We start from the raw sequence: 20334 nt of genomic DNA on the forward strand, positions 1-20334 counted from the left end.
AGTCTAACCCCCCATTTAGCAACGGGACGCTTCAGCGAAGCATTTGAGTGAAGTCCTCAACCAGAAATAATTCCGTCGCTGTCAGGCAGAAACTGATCCTATCTCCATATTTTAAGTTTTTATGTTCTTTTTCTAGCAAAAAAGATTATTCGGTATTTGAGCCACGGACCACCATTTGATGAGATTTAGCTTCGCAGACGCAAAACTAAGGGATGTTTTGTTATTGTTGGATATGGTTCGTCCACAATTCCATCCTGTAGTATTGATGTTCAAGTTGGTATACCAAGGGTCCATTTGGTTACCAACTTTCCATCATTTTGCTGCAGCGGACCACCTGGAGGAACCCCCTAAATGCAAGGACCACTGGTGGTCCCCGGGCCGGGAGGAACCCCCTAAATGCAAGGACCACTGGTGGTCCCCGGGCCACTGGTTGAAAAGCACTACCGCAGTGCTAACACAGTGCCGTGTCTCCTCCAGTTATCCAGCGTATTACTGATTCATGAGGGTAAATGAAGGGGAACATTCTGTGTGGGTGGACACTTTACAACTTTTTGCTTTTCCACTTTCACCCCCGTTAGAAGAAAATAAGTGGTCGAAAGTACATTTACTGTATACTTAACCCATTCTGGGCGGGAACCCCTTTTGGTGTTTTAAGCATTATGTTATATACTTTAGCTATAAAGTATACTTTACTATTGAAAAATAGCAGATCTACAAGCTCATAGTGCGGCACCGAGTGCCGCGCTATGAGGTTGTAGGTCTGCTATCTTTTTTTATCTTGAAAATGTGGTTCAACTCCTTGAATATATGTTCTTTCAGAGCGAACACTTAACTCAAATCTTTGCTTCTGAGGGGTTCCTGGAACAACATGTTTTCAGATGGGGGTCGGTGGCCCATATCATTTTTAGGGTCCTTGACATGAAATATTGAGCACCACTAATATAGAAACATAGCTATTTCAGAAAACTGTCAGGATTTAGAAGACTTTTTTTTAATTTCGATGTACAATTTTGAGGTACTTTTACTTGAGTATACTTATTACTCCACTACATCTCATAGCTAAATATTGCACGTTCTACTCTACGTTCTACAACAACTTTGGTTAGTAGAGATTTAGGTTCCGTTAACCACTTAAGCCCTATTTTATACTTTGTGAAAATAAATATAACACTTACCATCTCATCACTTTTTCAGGCCCGGCCTATACTGGAGCTCAGAGTGCTGATATAGGGTGCTGGACTGGACTGTATTGGAGATGAGATTGATGAGCAGACTGAAGAGATTGCTATAGGGCAGTTGTTCTCAAAGTGGGGTCACTTGTGGGTGTTCTACGGGGGTCCCTAGCCAAATTAGTGAATATAACCAATACAAAATAAAATCAGTTAAAGCATATACTGGCTATTTGAAAATTGCTGATCTATACGCTTCTCTCTCTCTCTCTCTCTCTCTCTCTCTCTCTCTCTCTCTCTCTCTCTCTCTCTCTCTCTCTCTCATTCTCTCTCTCTCATTCTCTCTCTCTCATTCTCTCTCTCTCTCTCTCTCTCTCTCGATGCAATTGAGAACAATAGCATAAGATATACATTGGCCAATCATAATCAACTCAACTCAACTCAACTTTATTTATAAAGCACATTTAAAACAACCATAGCTGCCACAAAGTGCTGTACAGTACAAAGGTAAAACAGTAAGTAAACGCATAGACTAAAAACACAGAAAACAAAGACAACCCACAAAACAAAACACAAAACAGGGGAAGGAGGGTGGGGGAGGCTCGTTCAGGAAACAGAGGTCTCATGCTGTGTTAAAAGCCAAAGAATAAAAGTGCGTTTTAAGCAAGGTTTTAAAAATGGCCAGAGAGGGGGCCTGCCTAATTTGCAGGGGAAGGTCGTAGGGTAATGGCTCAACAGTCAGTGTGAGGGGTGGTCAGGAGATGTCTATGAACTCTGCATTTAAAGGCTTGAAGGCCATTTGTCCTGGTATGGAATCAACTATACATGCTCTGGTATATGGGGGGGGGGGGGGGGTTGAGACTTGAGAGCCTGTGCTGGTGTGGCTGTGCATAGGCGGGTGTTTCACCATCTGACGCATGGTGGAGGGAGCATGTCCTGGGCATTTTGCACAGAGCTGTAGCGGCAGCAACGTACGTGTCTCCTGTGGCTGGCTGGTGATCGATGTAGAATTGTGTACTGGCAGTGTCCTGGTCAACTCCAATTATTTTTGAGGGCCTTCCTCAGAATATTGTCACTGGTAGACCAAGCTGTTTAGGTGGAGCACTCATCCAGCGAGAGTGAGGCGGCGTACTCCACCATGACACTGCAGACCTGTAGATTGTAGTCGTAGAGTAGAGTATCCTTGGGGCTCTCGGTGGTGAGTGTACTGGCCACTCTCCTCAGTGCTGCCAGCTTCTGACTGGCCCGGGTGTTTCTGAACCAAGACAGCTTCTGGTCTATTTTGACACCCACAAATGAGGTCAAGCTCATTTGTGGTGGTCAGCCACATTGAATTGCAGGTACAACTGGGATGGAATGGAAGCTCACAACGGGTCAGAACCACACAACGCGTTGTGAGCTTGTAGATGTGCTATTTTTAAACAATCTTGATAGTCTTTTCATAATTTTAAAGATAAAGGGGTCCTAAAACACCTGTGGTCTCCGAGGCTAGGAGGAGTCAATAAAGTGACTTGTTTTGAGATTGCTGAGAAGTTAGATTCATGGTGTTTCTGTGACAACAACTGGGGTTCTCTAGCCTTGTAAATCTCTTTAGATATTTGCACATGGATATTGGTGTAGCTTATTAGTCTGATCAAATTAAATCAACGCAATCTAAACGTACACCATATTTTCCTGACATGTATTTCGCAAAAGACAAAAAAAATTTTTTTCTACTCAACAAGCAAACATTTAACCTTGTCCATTTGCATTACAATGAATTTCACCTTCACACACACACACACACACACACCAATAATAACATTTTATGTCATACCTTCGGGATTTACATGACAATGTTATAACTGTGAGAGTCCAGGGTATCATTCAATATGGAACGGATAAGAACTTCCCCTAGGACAGGCAGGCTATGAAAAGCAATTAGACAGCCCATGCTAACCTCACATTAACAGGTCCAGTAGTTTGACACAGGGGAGTCAGTCCTCAATAGGTTCCTGCACCATTGCATTACTGTCGTAGTCAATAGATGGATTTACCTCTGCCGTTGAAAGGGTGGAACAAAATAACTAATTACATTTTCTCAAGTACAGTACTTAAGTAACATTTTGAGGTTTACTTGTACGTTATTTGAGAGTTTTTTTTTTCGATTCTTTACTTGAATGATTGTAGAGGCACAAAAATAGCCGTTCTACAACATGACATCGTGGTTGTGAGCTTGTTGATTGGCTATTTCCGAAAAGGTTTGACATAGTGCTTTTACTTTGATACTTAAAGTATATTTTAATGGCAATACCTTTGCACTTTTATTCAAGTCAAATTTTGAACAGATGCATTTTACTTAAACAGAGTATTTTCAATTGTGGTATTGCTGTACTTTTACTTAACCCATTCTGACCGGGCACCCATTTTGGTGTTAGCATCATGTTATGCTTTACCTATTGAAAAATAGCAGATCTACAAGCTCATATCGCGCCACCGAGTGGCGCGCTACGAGCTTGTAGGTCTGCTATTTTTGAAAAATTCGAAGAACGACTGACATTTTTAGAATCTGATCTCAGGTCAGAATGGGTTAATCAGACCAGTGTGTGTCCCGTGGAAACCTCGTATGAATCTGATCTCAGGTCAGAATGGGTTAAGTGAAACATCTGTGTGCTTATCTTCTTCCACCACTGTTCTTGTATAATTGCTCCCGGTAAAGCCAATGGAGGGATTTACCGTTGGATACAGGAAGGCTCTGAGATGATTAAGACGGCAGAATATGGATGGAATCCTTTCAAGTCTTTTGTATCTTAAGCAGGGCCAAGACGATTTGCACCACTGCCTTACGAGCATGGCAGGCATAGAGTACCAGAGGGGAAGCGAGGATGTTTTCTTGTTGATGTTGTTATTATTTGATGGTAATGGACTGTAGCATACAGTGTGACATCAGAACAGCGTCTGTACACTGTAGTTCTGCCCCTGGGACCGTGCCCAGATTAGAGAACCCGTGGGCGGTATTTGGTCCATCAAACCAGGCAGGCAGTGAATATGGATCTAGGTCTCATTACAGTATAGACCTTTCCCCTGCACCGCTGGTTTTCAAAGTGGGACATTTGAAAAAAGGAGAGGAAAATGGAGGGGAAAGAAAGGAAGTCATCTTATCTTGTGTGTGTGACTTGTGTGTGTGTGTGTGTGTGTGTGTGTGTGTGTGTGTGTGTGTGTGTTCTCGTATAACTTACCTACTTAGGACCAAAAGTCCTAAAAGGAGCTTCCATATTAGGACCGTTGGACAAGTTAGGACCAAAATCATGGTCCTTATAAGGATTACCACTGCAACAGATACAGGGTGCCATTTTAGCATGCCTGGTGTTGAAATTGGGATGGTCCTAAAAAGTTGTCATTTTTACATTTGAGATCGCCCCCCTCTGACCAACCCATGTAATTACAGGTGTGTGTGTGTGTGTGTGTGTTTGTGTTCTCGTATTTGCTACCTACTTAGGACCTTTATGAGTAAAAAGAGCTTAGGCACTCAGGGAGTCACTGGGGAGGCACTGGGGAGACACTGGGGAGGCACTGGGGAGAAACTGCAGCCATTGGGGAGACACTGGGGAGGCACTGGGGAGGCACTCAGGGGACACTCAGGGGGACACTGGGGAGACACTAGGGAGGCACTGGGGAGACACTGGGGAGAAACTGCAGCCACTGGGGAGACATTGGGGAGGCACTGGGGAGACACTGGGAGGAACTCAGGGGGACACTGGGGAGGCACTCAGGGGGACACTGGGGAGCCACTGGGCAGACACTGCAGGGCAGACACTGGGGTGGCACTTGGGGAGGCACTGGGGAGGTACTGGACATTTCATATCACCCTTTTTTGGCAGCTTGGCATGGCATATATGATATGGGCATACAAGGTTTCTGCCCGACAGCAGCAATATGTTACACTCCGTTTAAATGTTTTTTTACTGCTCAGCAGAACAGATGACTTCAAATGGACGACGCTTAAAAGGCAAAATGTACACAAAATACAAACACATTGTTTTTATACAAATACAGTATGCTGCTGCCCTATATGCTCCTACATGAATAAGTCATGCACAAATAGTACATATACAGACTTATTGGATTCCATGTCAAATTGGTTTGTGTTGCTTTGATGCATTCTGGATCTGTTCATAGCCTCTGCAAATGGGATACCCAGGTCATCACTTCCTGTGTTCAAAAGTGTTCGAGAGAGTGAATTTGTCCTACTGAAAATGGCTCTAGATAACCTCCTAGATATTCACCCCCAACTTACTGAACAATATAAATATCAGATCCTACTAGAGACCATCTTCAACACTCAAATTGGCCAGATTCAGCATGCAAGACCATATTCCACTGCTTGTGACCAACTTTTTATTTAATTTGTCTTTTAAAAGCTTTTCAGGGGAGGAGACATTACATTATTTATCTGAGCATGTACATACGAAATCACAATAACTTACAGGAGTAAATGTTTTTTTATTTTTAGAACACAAATTGTCCTTATGTGATTGTTTATGTACCCGCATGGTTTGCCTACTGGCAACATTTTTTGTCTCTTCCTCCGATAGTGGCGGTTCTGTGGTTGCTAAGCAACCCAGTCCGCTTCTTAACCCCCCCACCTTACCCCCAGGATCGCACAGACTTTTTTGGAAAAGGGAAAAGGGAGACACATGATGTACATATGCATATTACACACTTATTTTTATCCATATTCCACTGCTCTCTGAGCACTTCAAGAACGATATGGCCTGCCAAGGCTGCTATTTCAGAGTGAAATTGTCACATTATTGAATTCCCCTATTATTCGCATTAGTAATGTTAAGGCCTTGGATGATTTTTTTCCCTTATCCATGTTCTGGTGGGAATGTTGCTGTGCTTAGAGGGCCCTAATGGCAAAAACATGTTGTAATGAGGATATCCTTAACTCTGTCCATAGTTCTTATGTTGATAATTGCCTTTAAAATTCCCCTTCATCTCACAAAGCCAAGTCCCTAATTGACAAAAATGAGACCCCTACTTGCTGATGGTGGGTTTGACATCAGATAATGAGCTAGCAATGACACAGCTGCAATAAACCATCTCTCACCAGATCCTAAAAGTGAACCGTGGCTATCAGAGAATGGAGGAGACCCCAAGGAGCTAACATTAGGCCTCGAACGGAACTGCTCTACTGACATACTGAGTTATAAGAACAAGTACATTATTTACCATCAGCCTACAATGAGGAACATTTAAAAAAAATAGTGTCAAGACATTATGATCCTCTGGGCTGTATGACTCCTTTCACATCTCGTGCAAAAATCATAGTGCAGGATCTATGGAACCAGGAAAGAGGATGGGATAACTTCATTAAAACGTATAGCTTTAACTTTAAAACCTCACACAGCATATGTAACTCAGAGTGCACAAATAGGCCCTCCTCATTCCTACAATAGCAACATATAACAAATGCAGGTAAATGCAAGGTTATCAATTCTCCTGTATAATATACTGTATAGGTACATGACACTCAGACTGGTGTCCTGTGATCTGTCACAGGCCCCTGTTGCTAAATAATTAGCACTGTTTGGCTGGAGCCAAGTAGCTTCCAAAAATCACATTCCTACCTTTTGATACGTTCTTTCAGGGGTAGCATATAATGTGATCCTTTATAGTCAACCATAATAACGTCGTTGTGTTGAGGAATGCAGACTTGTTTATTTATTTTACTCACTCATTGACACAGAGAAATGTGTTTCCTGCCACTAAATGAATAAAGTGGAACCTTACTGTCTTAGTGTATCACTCCGCCGCCGCTTTTTATTCGATGCAATTGTGAACAATAGCCAAGTAATACATAGTAAGATACATATCCATTGGCCAATCAAATGGTTCACTGCAGCTCAACAGTCAGTGTGAGGGGTGGTGATTGTTTACCCACAGGGCCGAGTCCCTGAGGGTGGCCTGGTCGCAACGAGATTCCCCCTGTCCGAAACGGACCAGAGACGGCTGAGATACGCCGGGGACCCCCGCGGACCCCCACCCGGGCACGAGACCCACGGGGCCGAGTCCCCGAGGGCGGCCCGGTCGCAACGAGATGCCCCCCAGCCAAAACGGACCAGAGACGGCTGAGATACGCTGGGGACCCCCGCGGACCCCCACCCGGGCACGAGACCCACTGGGCCGAGTCCCCGAGGGCGGCCCGGTCGCAACGAGATGCCCCCTGTCCAAAACGGACCAGAGACGGCTGAGATACACTGGGGACCCCCGCGGACCCCCGCGGAACCCCGCCCGGGCACGAGACCCACGGGGCAGAGTCCCCGAGGGCGGCCCGGTCGCAACGAGATGCCCCCCGTCAAAAACGGACCAGAGACGGCCGAGATATCCATTATTTATGGAGCGCCAATAACCATTTGAAAATATATTTAAATTTCAATAGCTGTCTCAGTAGAAATTTGTAAATGGCTTTTGGGAGGAACTGGTTGCTGGTCCTAAGAAGACCCATGGGGGAGGGTAACACATCACACACACACACTCGGTCCTAAGAAGAACCTTTTTTTTTTTTTTTAAGGGGGCTAGTGAATCATGGGGTGTGTGTGATATGAAATGTCCAGTACCTCCCCAGTGCCTCCCCAAGTGCCACCCCAGTGTCTGCCCTGCAGTGTCTGCCCAGTGCCTCCCCAGTGTCTGCCCAGTGCCTCCCCAGTGTCTCCCCAATGTCTCCCCAATGTCTCCCCAGTGCCTCCCCAGTGCCTCCCCAGTGTCTGCCCAGTGCCTCCCCAGTGTCTCCCCAGTGTCCCCCCGAGTGCCTCCCCAGTATCCCCCTGAGTGCCTCCCCAGTGTCTCCCCAGTGCCTCCTAGTGTCCCCCCAGTGCCTCCCTGAGTGCCTCCCCAGTGTCTCCCCAGTGCCTCCTAGTGTCCCCCCAGTGCCTCCCTGAGTGCCTCCCCAGTGCCTCCCCAGTGTCCCCTCAGTGCCTTCCCAGTGCCTCCCCAGTGTCCCCCCAGGGACTCCCCAGTGCCTCCCCAGTGCCTCCCCAGTGTCTCCCCAGTGCCTCCCCAGTTTCCCCTCAGTGCCTTCCCAGTGCCTCCCCAGTGCCTCCCCAGTGTCCCCTCAGTGCCTTCCCAGTGCCTCCCCAGTGTCTCCCCAGTGCCTCCCCAGTGTCCCCACAGTGCCTTCCCAGTGCCTCCCCAGTGTCCCCCAGTTCCTCACCAGTGTCCCCCTGAGGGCCTCCCCAGTGTCTCCCCAGTGCCTCCCCAGTGTCTCCCCAGTGTGCCCCTGAGTGCCTCCCCAGTGTCTCCCCAGTGCCTCCCCAGTGTGCCCCTGAGTGCCTCCCCAGTGCCTGCCCAGCGACTCCCCAGTGCCTGCCCAGTGTCCCCCAGTGTCCCCCCAGTGTCTCCAATAGCAATACAAGAGCAATAATACAAATTAATCTTAATTTATTAATGTTATTTAATGAATTAATCAAATTAATTAATGAATCAAAAGTTGATTGAAGTTATTATATACTTAAAGCAGCATTAGTATGTAACTTTCCTCTTCTACCCTGGATTTGAACCCGCTTTCCTGCGTGCTGAAAACTTTAGCATTGAGCTAATCGAGCCGAACTGCTTGCTCGGGGGATAAATTTAATCTTGACCATAAGGTCCAAATTCGAGTCAGATCCTGTGTCTAGGTGAGACATGACCTTTGACACGATCTAAATGTCTCAACAGAAGAGCAGGGAGACAAAATACAACCAGCCCAATTGTATAAGTTATATTGTATTAACATACTCTACCATACAGATTGGACAAAATGTTATTGTATTCATTAAAAAAAGAGTTACATTTTCCACCACTGCAAAACTACTGCCATTTGAGGCATTGATTTCTCATTTCTGCATTAATGGTTTTACTCCTAGGTTTAGTTTAGTTTATTTAGGATCCCCATTAGCTGTTACACCTGGCAACAGCTATTCTTCCTGGGGTCCTCACAGAATAATATACATACACAAATTTAAATAAAAACAACATTACAGATATCATAAAATAAATACATTAAAGCATAACAACCACGGTTAGTGCATTCACTCTAGATTACATTAACTGGTATATTGACAGGGTAAAATGCCTTTTACCCTTAATTTCTGTGATGCATACTGGTAGAGCGTTCCAGAAAGTCATTGCCCTGTACATGACTGTATTCTTCACTGCATCAGTTCTTGGCTTAGGCACTGTAAATCGACCCATTGCAACATGTCTGGTATTATGTACATGTCTATCACTGGTATAATGAATATTTTTATATAAGCATTTTGTTTTTTTATTTGAACAAATGTTCCTAAAAAAATCCAGCCAGACTGGCAGCTAATCTCTGCTCCACCAACAGCCATGACAGCTTCTGATGATTTAACAGTGTACTAGATCTAGTATTGCAGTTCAGGGCAAGGCGAGCTGCCTTATTCTGGGCTATTTGTAATTAACGCAGGTCCTTTTTAGGACCACACAACTAGACAATAGTCAAGGTGGGATATCACTAGTGCCTGGATGACCTGGACAGCAGATGTTGGAGTTAAAAACTCATCTCCTAATCATGGACAAACCCCCTCCCATTTCTTAGTTATGTTTTGAATACGAGTAGACCATGTTAGATGACTGTCTAATATAACCCCAATAAGTTTTGTTTCATCTACCTGCTCAACTGCTAGATTGCTCAGATTCAGATTCAATTTGGGTTTTGACTTGAGCATATGCTGTGATCCAAATACAATGGATTTAGTCTTTGAGATGTCCAGGACCATCCTATTGTTCACCACCCACTCTGATATGTTCTGTAGTTCCTTGTTAAGAGCTACAGACAGATCTTCCACATTAGTGGCAGACATATACAAAGTAGTGTCGTCAGAATACATGGCTATATTGGCCCCGACCAGTGGCATGTCATTTGTAAATATAGTGACCTAAGCAACTTCCTTGTGGAATTCCACAGTGAATATGTTTAGTATCTGAGAGACTCCCATTATAGTATACTCTCTGTGATCTGCTGGATGAATAGCTTTTTATCCACCTTAGTGCAGATAAGGTAAAACCATAACATGAAAGTTTGTCAAGCAATAGATTGTGATCAATAATGTCAAACGCGGCACTAAAATCTAACAGTACAGACCCCACTAGTCTCTTAGAATCCACATTCATTAGACAGTCATCTATTAACTGTGTCAGTGCTGTACATGTAGAAAGCCCATCTCTATAGGCGTGTTGAAAGTCAGCTTTAGCTTCCTTCCATATTTGTGGATTTTTGCCTTTCTCGTAAAAGCTACTATGTTGTGGTCAGTGCATCCAAATTCAACAGAAATCACCTTTGAGCATAGATCAGCTGCATTTGTAAAGATATGATCAATACAGGTGGAGGAGATGCCATTTATTATTTGTGTTCTTGTTGGCTTGTTTGCTAACTGTGTTAAATTGTATGTATCTGCAATAGCATGGAGGGTTTTCTTAAGTGAGCATGTTGGAGAGAACCAGTTCATATTCATATCTGCAGGTATATACAATTCCCTATTACTGTCTGATGCTCTGTCCACCATCAATTTACAATTTACAATTTAGGCATTTAGCAGACGCTCTTAATCCAGAGCGATTTACATTAAGCAAGAACAAAAGCACCATCTCACATACACTGCTGACTACTACTGAGAATTGGAATCCGGTAGTCTGTAACAGCAACACAGCAATATAGGTTTAATATTAGGCAAGTGGACTTAAAATATAAAAAAATATAAAAAGCCACACCCCCACCATGAATATTTCTGTCTCTCCTGTAGATATTATACCCATGTACCATAAATTCCTTATCACATGTTTCATCTAAATGTGTCAGATATGGCAAGTATTCTATATCAGGGGTGCCCAAACCTTTTTCACTGAGGGCCACATACAGAAAAATATAGGAAGGGCTGGGCCACTCACTAGAGATGAGGTATATCACCTCACCTGTCGTGTATTAAAGCAGGGTTTACTGCACAATGTTGTTGGCATGGCGCTGCGCCATGCTTGAAATAAATCGTGCCATGCCAAGCTGCCCAAAAAAAAGGAAGAAAAAAAAAAAAGAAGGGGGGCTATTGAATCATGGTGTGTGTGTGATATGAAATGTCCAGTACCTCCCCCAGTGCCACCCCAGTGTCTGCCCAGTGGCTCCCCAGTACCTCCCCAGTACCTCCCCAGTGTCCCCTGAGTGTCTCCCCAGTGTCCCCTGAGTGTCTCCCCAGTGTCCCCTGAGTACCTCCCCAGTGTCCCCTGAGTACCTCCCCAGTGTCCCCCTGAGTACCTCCCCAGTGTCCCCTGAGTGCCTCCCCAGTGTGCCCCTGAGTGCCTCCCCAGTGTCCCCTGAGTACCTCCCCAGTGTCCCCCTGAGTACCTCCCCAGTGTCCCCTGAGTGCCTCCCCAGTGTGCCCCTGAGTGCCTCCCCAGTGGCTGCAGTTTCTCCCCAGTGTTTCCCCAGTGCCTCCCCAGTGTGCCCCCAGTGCCTCCCCATTGTCTCCCCAGTGCCTCCCCAGAGGCTCCCCAGTGCCCCCCAGTGTGCCCCTGAGTGCCTCCCCAGTGCATATAGATGATTAAACTCATAAGAGCCAATGCAGTGAAGTTACTGACCAAAAGGTTTTAGCTTTCTTTTGTTTGGAGACGGTCCTAACATAAATCGTGCCATGCCAAGATGCCCAAAAAAAAGGAAGAAAAAAAAAAAGGGGGGGCTATTGAATCATGGTGTGTGTGTGATATGAAATGTCCAGTACCTCCCCCAGTGCCACCCCAGTGTCTGCCCAGTGGCTCCCCAGTACCTCCCCAGTACCTCCCCAGTGTCCCCTGAGTGTCTCCCCAGTGTCCCCTGAGTGTCTCCCCAGTGTCCCCTGAGTACCTCCCCAGTGTCCCCTGAGTACCTCCCCAGTGTCCCCCTGAGTACCTCCCCAGTGTCCCCTGAGTGCCTCCCCAGTGTGCCCCTGAGTGCCTCCCCAGTGTCCCCTGAGTACCTCCCCAGTGTCCCCCTGAGTACCTCCCCAGTGTCCCCTGAGTGCCTCCCCAGTGTGCCCCTGAGTGCCTCCCCAGTGGCTGCAGTTTCTCCCCAGTGTTTCCCCAGTGCCTCCCCAGTGTGCCCCCAGTGCCTCCCCATTGTCTCCCCAGTGCCTCCCCAGAGGCTCCCCAGTGCCCCCCCAGTGTGCCCCTGAGTGCCTCCCCAGTGCATATAGATGATTAAACTCATAAGAGCCAATGCAGTGAAGTTACTGACCAAAAGGTTTTAGCTTTCTTTTGTTTGGAGACGGTCCTAACATAAATCGTGCCATGCCAAGATGCCCAAAAAAAAGGAAGAAAAAAAAAAAAAAGGGGGGCTATTGAATCATGGTGTGTGTGTGATATGAAATGTCCAGTACCTCCCCCAGTGCCACCCCAGTGTCTGCCCAGTGGCTCCCCAGTACCTCCCCAGTACCTCCCCAGTGTCCCCTGAGTGTCTCCCCAGTGTCCCCTGAGTGTCTCCCCAGTGTCCCCTGAGTACCTCCCCAGTGTCCCCTGAGTACCTCCCCAGTGTCCCCCTGAGTACCTCCCCAGTGTCCCCTGAGTGCCTCCCCAGTGTGCCCCTGAGTGCCTCCCCAGTGTCCCCTGAGTACCTCCCCAGTGTCCCCCTGAGTACCTCCCCAGTGTCCCCCAGTGCCACCCCAGTGTCTGCCCAGTGGCTCCCCAGTACCTCCCCAGTACCTCCCCAGTGTCCCCTGAGTGTCTCCCCAGTGTCCCCTGAGTGTCTCCCCAGTGTCCCCTGAGTACCTCCCCAGTGTCCCCTGAGTACCTCCCCAGTGTCCCCCTGAGTACCTCCCCAGTGTCCCCTGAGTGCCTCCCCAGTGTGCCCCTGAGTGCCTCCCCAGTGTCCCCTGAGTACCTCCCCAGTGTCCCCCTGAGTACCTCCCCAGTGTCCCCTGAGTGCCTCCCCAGTGTGCCCCTGAGTGCCTCCCCAGTGGCTGCAGTTTCTCCCCAGTGTTTCCCCAGTGCCTCCCCAGTGTGCCCCCAGTGCCTCCCCATTGTCTCCCCAGTGCCTCCCCAGAGGCTCCCCAGTGCCCCCCCAGTGTGCCCCTGAGTGCCTCCCCAGTGCATATAGATGATTAAACTCATAAGAGCCAATGCAGTGAAGTTACTGACCAAAAGGTTTTAGCTTTCTTTTGTTTGGAGACGGTCCTAACAAGTAGGGTAAAAATGTGGTAATTTATAGTTTGCCCTTCTTTAAATCTGATGTGATTGTATTAAAATAGATTTTTTTCCACATTCAGGAGTGTAGTTTATATGTTTCTACTATGTCTAGAAAGTGTGGTCCTAACGAGGTAAGCAATAACCTGAAAAAAAAGTGTGGTCCTAAGAAGGTAAGTTATACGAGTATGTGTGTGTGTGTGTGTGTGTGTGTGTGCGCGCATGCGCGCGAGTAGTAAAATTCAAATCGGAAAATATGGCAAAATGTTTAAAAAAAATCCAGTTTGCAAATAGCAATAATAGCAGATCTACAAGCTCACAATGCAATGCGCTGAACATCTAGTTGTAAAAATTGCCCTTACACATCCTACTTTAAATGCACCACGTCTCTGTGTGTGTATGTCTGTAATCTACCTACCTCGAGATCGTTTACCCCACCGACTTCAAATCTGACACGCGTTTGATTACTTAACCAGTCCACTTTTCACAGTCAGTTTGCACTCTTCAGACAATACTTTCAGCCGGTCAGCAAGTGGATTTATAAATCCACTTGCTGACCGGCAAGACAATATTTTAGGCCAATAAAAAAGACTATATACCAAATTTCCCACTTTAAACAAAAGAAGCCGGACTAAAACGGATGCTATGACGGGTATTGCATACTAGGTTCCCAACTTGCAGCGTTCCAAAGTAGGCCAGTGGCCGACGGACTCACGTAAAGGTCTACATTTGAAGCCCTTAGAACCACATTCATTTCCAAGCCTACATCTTCCCAATCTACACCGGTGGGGCGGTGGCCGGTGGCCGAACGGTTTGCGGAGCGGTCTTGATACCGAAAGGTCGCCATTCCGAATCCCCGGACCGGCACGTTAAAATTACCACCGCTGAAGTGCCCTTGAGCAAGGCATTGAACCCCTACAATGAAATGTTCTATGAGCGGGGTGTTGCTGTAAACAAGCATCTCGAGCTTAGTCCACTTCCCTGGGTAAACAAAGAACATTGCTTTGCTTTGCTCTCATTGGTAAGATGTGGGTTTCAAAGAAATCCAAAGCAAAGGCACAAAGAGTGTGTGAGAGAAATGTAATAATGGAGGGGGGAAAAGAGACCAAGAAAGAGAAGTATGAGGCTCTAAAGGAGGGACACAGCTGAATTTATAGCCTACTCAAGGAATCAATAACCTCGCAAATCTCTGCTGCCGTTAGCTGCAGGTCTTTGACTCTTTTCCTTTTCCTGGATGCTTCAGAGCATAGATGTGAAGACCATGAGCCTGCCGATTTATGAGGCTCCCACACTAGACTAGAAAAGAAAGGAGGGGGGGGGGGGGGGACACAGAGAGACTAACCATTTATATATTACAGGGGAGGCTGGCTGAGGGGACATCAGGCAAAGAGGATTGTGACTTATGCTTAATGTGTAGGCTATGCACCGTTGTACAACTGTGATCTACAAACATGAACTACTGTACAAGCTCACAACATGCCGCATCGTGGCGCGTTGTTGCACCAGCACGACGGAAGTATGAATCAGGCTTAAGCAAAGACGAGCTGTATGTAAACAAACATATTATAGTTAAAGGTTTTTGAACAAAGGTCCATTTCATTATGGTTGGTTTGCCAGACTGGAATATTTGATGTCCAACATGCCAAAGGCAAGTGGTCTTGGTGTAGTTAAGTTCTAATCTCGCGTCACCAGGCTTTCAGATAATAACCCATTAAAACTGGGAAAGCAGAAAGTGTCATTTTATTCTTTGGCTATTCATTTTTTCCTCCTCTTTACATTTTAAAGGAGACATATTTAACTAAAATCTTTGCTTATGGGGGTCCCTGGAACAACATGCATTTAATCTTTGGGGTCCTTGACATGAAAGGTTTTGAGCACCACTGATAGCAATATAAATTTTTCAGAAAACAGTTTTTTAGAAGACATGCCGGTCTGATTTTAGAAGACAGAATCTGCTCAGGTCTTAATGGCCCCATATATGATGAAAATTGGCTTACGATGAAATTGCCAATTTACAAGCTTATTTTTTTCATTTTTTCCTGGTTATGTTAATTTCTTTTAGAATAATTTTGAAAAACTGTACCTAGTGTCATGCTAGGATTAATGTGGTTAATTTAATCCCTGCCCCACGTCTTGAGATTTATAATTGCACTATATTTGCACATACGTAGCTGCTTGCTACAGTACATTTCACATTTATATATAAATAGAGAAATAGAGGTTGACTTACGATTGCTCATTTCTGTTATGCACTGAGGGATCTAATGAGACTCACTGCCCATTTATTTGAACTAATGCGTAGTTTCAAGAACGTTGTGACTCTGTTCTTAACTTCTTATTATTACGTCTGTCTGTCTGTCTGTCTGTCTGTCTGTCCACATGAAGTCCATGTGGCCATCTGACATGACTTTTATGATTATTTATGATGACACCCCAAAACAGCAAAAGATACAGATGTGGTGCTTCAGAGACTTGTACACATTTAGATACAAAATAGGTTTGTGACTGTTACGCTGTATATAATTCTACCACCACTGACCGGTAGAATGTAGCACTCTGTTTTGTGTTCTATGTTTTGTATCAATCGCATTTCTGTGTACGGTAACATCAACAGTCCGTCTATATAGGACCCCACAGATCAATAAACACAGCCACATCATTAGTTCAGGTGGAAAGCTAACTACCAATACACGTAGGGCAGCCTTTATTTTATTTATTCATGAACTAAAATAGCCATGTTGTTCTTCGGGGAAGGACAACAAACATCGCATTGATCCGTCTTTCTATTCTGGTCTCCCCAACAGCCTAAAAGCCACTCTGAAGAAGCGGCTGCCCAGTGATGTGGCCAACCTATCGGGCATGCCCCTGTGTGGCCGAGACCTCCACCACGTGGCGTACTACATCCAGGGCAGCAGCGATGTGGTGTCCGCCGTGGACCTGAGCTTCACCGAGCTGCAGGACGAGGGCCTGCGCCTGTTACTGCCCGTCCTCGGCTGTCTGCCCAAACTGACACGATTAGCGGTGAACGGGAACCGTCTGACAATGGCCATTCTGAAGGACCTGACCGACATGGTGAAGGACCACAGGAAGTTTCCCAGCCTAGCCTGGGTGGACCTGGGCAACAATGTGGATATCTTCACCGTACCCCAGCCGCTGCTGGTGGCTTTGCGCCGTCGCTTCGGCCTGCGTAGCAGCCTTCCCACCATCTATGAGTACAGCGAGGCGCGGACTGTGGCGAGCTACATCCATAACCTGGAGACCTCCGTCGAGGAGGCCAGCCTGTGTGAGGATGGAGAGCGCGATGAAGAACACGATGGGGATGAGGAGGAGGATGCAGGGTGATTTAGACTTATGTTAGTCGTGTGCCAGTATCCCACACTGAAAATAAAAAATACAAAATACAAATACAAGCTCACAACACATCGCCGCGTGATGTGTTGCGAGCTTGGGTCTGGGGCTTGGGGCTTTGAGCTGGGAAGTGTGTCCACAAATGTGATACTTCACTGTTGCAACAGGTGATTGTCCAATGTCCATGGTTGTCTGACATAGTGTGACGACACTTTCTAGCGCTCTGTCTGTTTACTCACCTGAAATCCTGAGTCTAGCCTCTTGTGTTAAGCACAAAACCCACCTGGCTTGCAAGCATATAAGCCCACGGACGCTGCTTTTCTTCTGCTCCATGATAATAAATGCAGCAGTTCTCATTGGCAGTGCATGGGTGATCCACTCGCGGGCGTGAAGATTTTTTCGCCGCTCTGGGTGGGAAAAATAGCTTGTACAAACTGCTTGTTGTCCAGGCACGTTCTCATAGAAATACATTGTATATAGAATGACCAGACGTCCCGCTGTGGCCAGAAGTTAAATTGGCAAGAACAGTCACGCATAAAGCGGCAAGTGCATTTAACTGCGTATGCTCACGCTTTTTTGGGGGGCAATGGTGGGTTCAGTGCGTTAGCATGTTTCATCTTGCCAGTAGTTGCTTAGGGTAACTAACTACATACCCCGATATATAAATCATAAACCGTGTTCTGTCCCTTTGCATGTTCAGACTGCAGAGAGACTTTCACTTTCAAATAACAAATTCAAAAAATCACACTCGTGTGAAGTAATGTTTGTTTAAGGTGCTGAACTAATTACTTCAGTGAAGCATTTGATTAAGTTCAACTTTAAATGAAGTAAATCTCCCACGTGGGTTTGATGTTTTTACTATTAAATGTGTCTCATCTATGTAGAGTAACAAACATCACACTAGGAGCAACTGCATTTCCTAGTGTGTTTGAATTAAATGTCTCACGGTTACATAATTGCGCTGCGGAAGCATATAATAAGGACTAATTTTCCAACTAATTAAAAGTATTCCAATTTCTATTTTTAATTCCGTGTCAATGAGCTCCAAAGAGAAACTGCCTTTGAATGATAAGAGTAGCATACAGAGAATACAGATATACAGTACATATTACGTACAGACACAACAAAATATACACAGCACAGGCACACGCACACACGCACGCACGTCGCACGCACACACACACACACACACACACACACGCGTTTTATTATTTTAAAACTGTTTACAGAAGCTCAACTCAAGTGTCCAGGGGTAAGGCCGAAGGCGTGTGTTTACATGCACATTTACAGTATATTCTAGTAATTTTCAGAATACAAAAATATTCTATTTACACAATCCAGATGCCAATGTTTACAATGCTAGTTTAGAAACGAGTAGGTTGCGCATATCACTTCGCTGGTGCTGGACTAAAAGAAAGAGGGGAGTCCGCACACAGGCTCAGCACCACAGTGTCTCATTTATTAAAACACAGACAACCACAACGTTTCGGCCCTAGCAGGCCTTCATCCACCTGATGCAGGCCTCTTTTCAAATGTTTACAATGGCCCACAACATACTATATTAGTCAGGATAGTGGGCTACGTAAACACCATGTACAGTCATTTGCCATCTGTGCTAAGCTTCATTTCTATGATAATATACATACAGGATAATCTGTGTATTCGTAAAGCATATTGTAATGGATATAAATAGTACCCATATGAACAGATTATCTACACGTTTCCACAGTATTGTATAATGTATATAAATATGCTAATTGTAAAATGTGCATATATCTGAATCGACATGCTGTGTGTGTCTGTGTGAGTATGAGCATGACCATAAGTGTATGATGATTGTGTGCATGTATTACTGTATTAATACTGTACCCTTCGGTCTTGTAAATGGACTGGTGCACTTTAGATACAATTCAGTCCCTGTACAGCAGTGATACTCAACCTCAGGCCCGCGGGCCTGGACCATTATGACTGGCCCACCAATGAAAATCTAAAAAAAAGAAGAAATAAAAATCTGGAAAATGAAATAAAAATAAATAAATCTGAATGAAGTTATCTTTAATTACATTATTATAAGTAATACTATTAGAGTTGTACTATTACTCGAACGAAAATAAAAGCTTGGGGGGGGGGGGGGGGGGGGGGGGGGAGATGCAATGCAAATGAAAGACATATACTGTGTATCCCTATTCCCTGACATAATTTTATAGCTAAACGGACAGAATTCTATTTTATTTGAATGATGAAACCCAGCTGCCATTAATAGTTGGAAATGGAAATGGAAATTGCGGAAATTGTAATTGCGGAAATGGTGGAAATGGAAATTGCGGAAATTGCGGAAGTGCGGAAATGGAAATGGTGGAAATGGAAATTGCGGAAATGGAAATTGAGGAAATTGCGGAAATGGAAATTGCGGAAATTTTATTTTACTCAGTCAGCCATATCACTACTCATTTTTTTTCATGAAAAAGGTCATAGCTGGGTAATCTATTTTCAGGCAAATTGTGTTTATTGTATTTTATTTTACTCAGCCATAACAATTTATTTTCTGTTAACCAACTTGCTGGCTGGCAGGCAGGCAGACAGCTACTCATAGACAGGCAGACAGACAGACAGACAGACAGCTACTCATGGAGAATTGGACAGGCAGGCAGTCAGACAGCTACTCATAGACAGGCAGACAGACAGCTACTCATGGAGAATTGGACAGGCAGGCAGACAGCTACTCATGGACAATTGGACAGGCAGGAAGGCAGACAGCTACTCATAGACAGACAGACAGACAGCTACTCATGGACAATTGGACAGGCAGGAAGGCAGACAGCTACTCATAGACAGACAGCTACTCATAGACAATTGGGCAGGCAGGCAGACAGCTACTCATAGACAGGCAGACAGACAGCTACTCATGGACAATTAGGCAGGCAGGCAGACAGCTACTCATAGACAGGCAGACAGACAGCTACTCATGGACAATTAGGCAGGCAGGCAGACAGCTACTCAGACAGGCAGACAGACAGCTACTCATGGACAATTGGACAGGCAGGCAGGCAGACAGACAGCTACTCATAGACAGGCAGGCAGACAGCTACTCATAGACAGGCAGACAGTAAGACAGCTACTCATTGACAGACAAATAACTACTCATGGACAGACAGGCAGGCAGGCAGGCAAAGAGCTACTCATGTTATGTTATTATGTTATTATAACAGCTACTCATGTTATGTGCAATAATTTGTGCAGTTATGGAAACAGCTCTTTGTGTTTATGCAAGAAAATGTAACACATTTATTTATTTACATATTGTGTGCATGCACATTGTACTTTGATACATTTTGCGAAAATAAAGCAATTGAAAGAGAGAAGTTATCAAGTATCATTAATGTCGTAATTTTATCTACTGGCCCCTGGCCCCTTGCCATTTTTGTAATGTGGCCCACAGGTAAATCTATTTGAGTATCCCTGCTGTACAGTGTACATGCAAGGGTTGGTTTGGGTTCAGTTTACGAAAAATCGAAATCATGCTTTTGCCATAATCAACCTCTTTAACCTTAGTAAACTAATAGTTGACCGGCATGGGTTCTGTTCTCTGTCCGACTCGTTTCCCCCTCTATGCCAAATCAGTTTGGTG

General features: G+C 45.3%; 1 protein-coding gene across 1 annotated transcript in view; it reads left to right on the forward strand.

Moving 5' to 3' along the window:
• Positions 1-16700, forward strand: part of LOC308309748 (leucine-rich repeat-containing protein 75B-like) — a gene marked incomplete at both ends in the record, with an annotated part of 41448 nt that extends 24748 nt beyond the window's left edge. Inside the window, one exon of the mRNA XM_080755665.1 lies at positions 16163-16700. Coding sequence (XP_080611791.1) covers positions 16163-16700 — 538 coding nt within the window. The remainder of the gene's footprint in view (positions 1-16162) is intronic.
• Positions 16701-20334: the final 3634 nt, after the last annotated feature.

Source organism: Protomyctophum bolini, assembly GCF_963924005.1.
Source record: "Protomyctophum bolini genome assembly, chromosome: 22".
In the NCBI taxonomy this organism is placed as follows: domain Eukaryota; kingdom Metazoa; phylum Chordata; class Actinopteri; order Myctophiformes; family Myctophidae; genus Protomyctophum; species Protomyctophum bolini.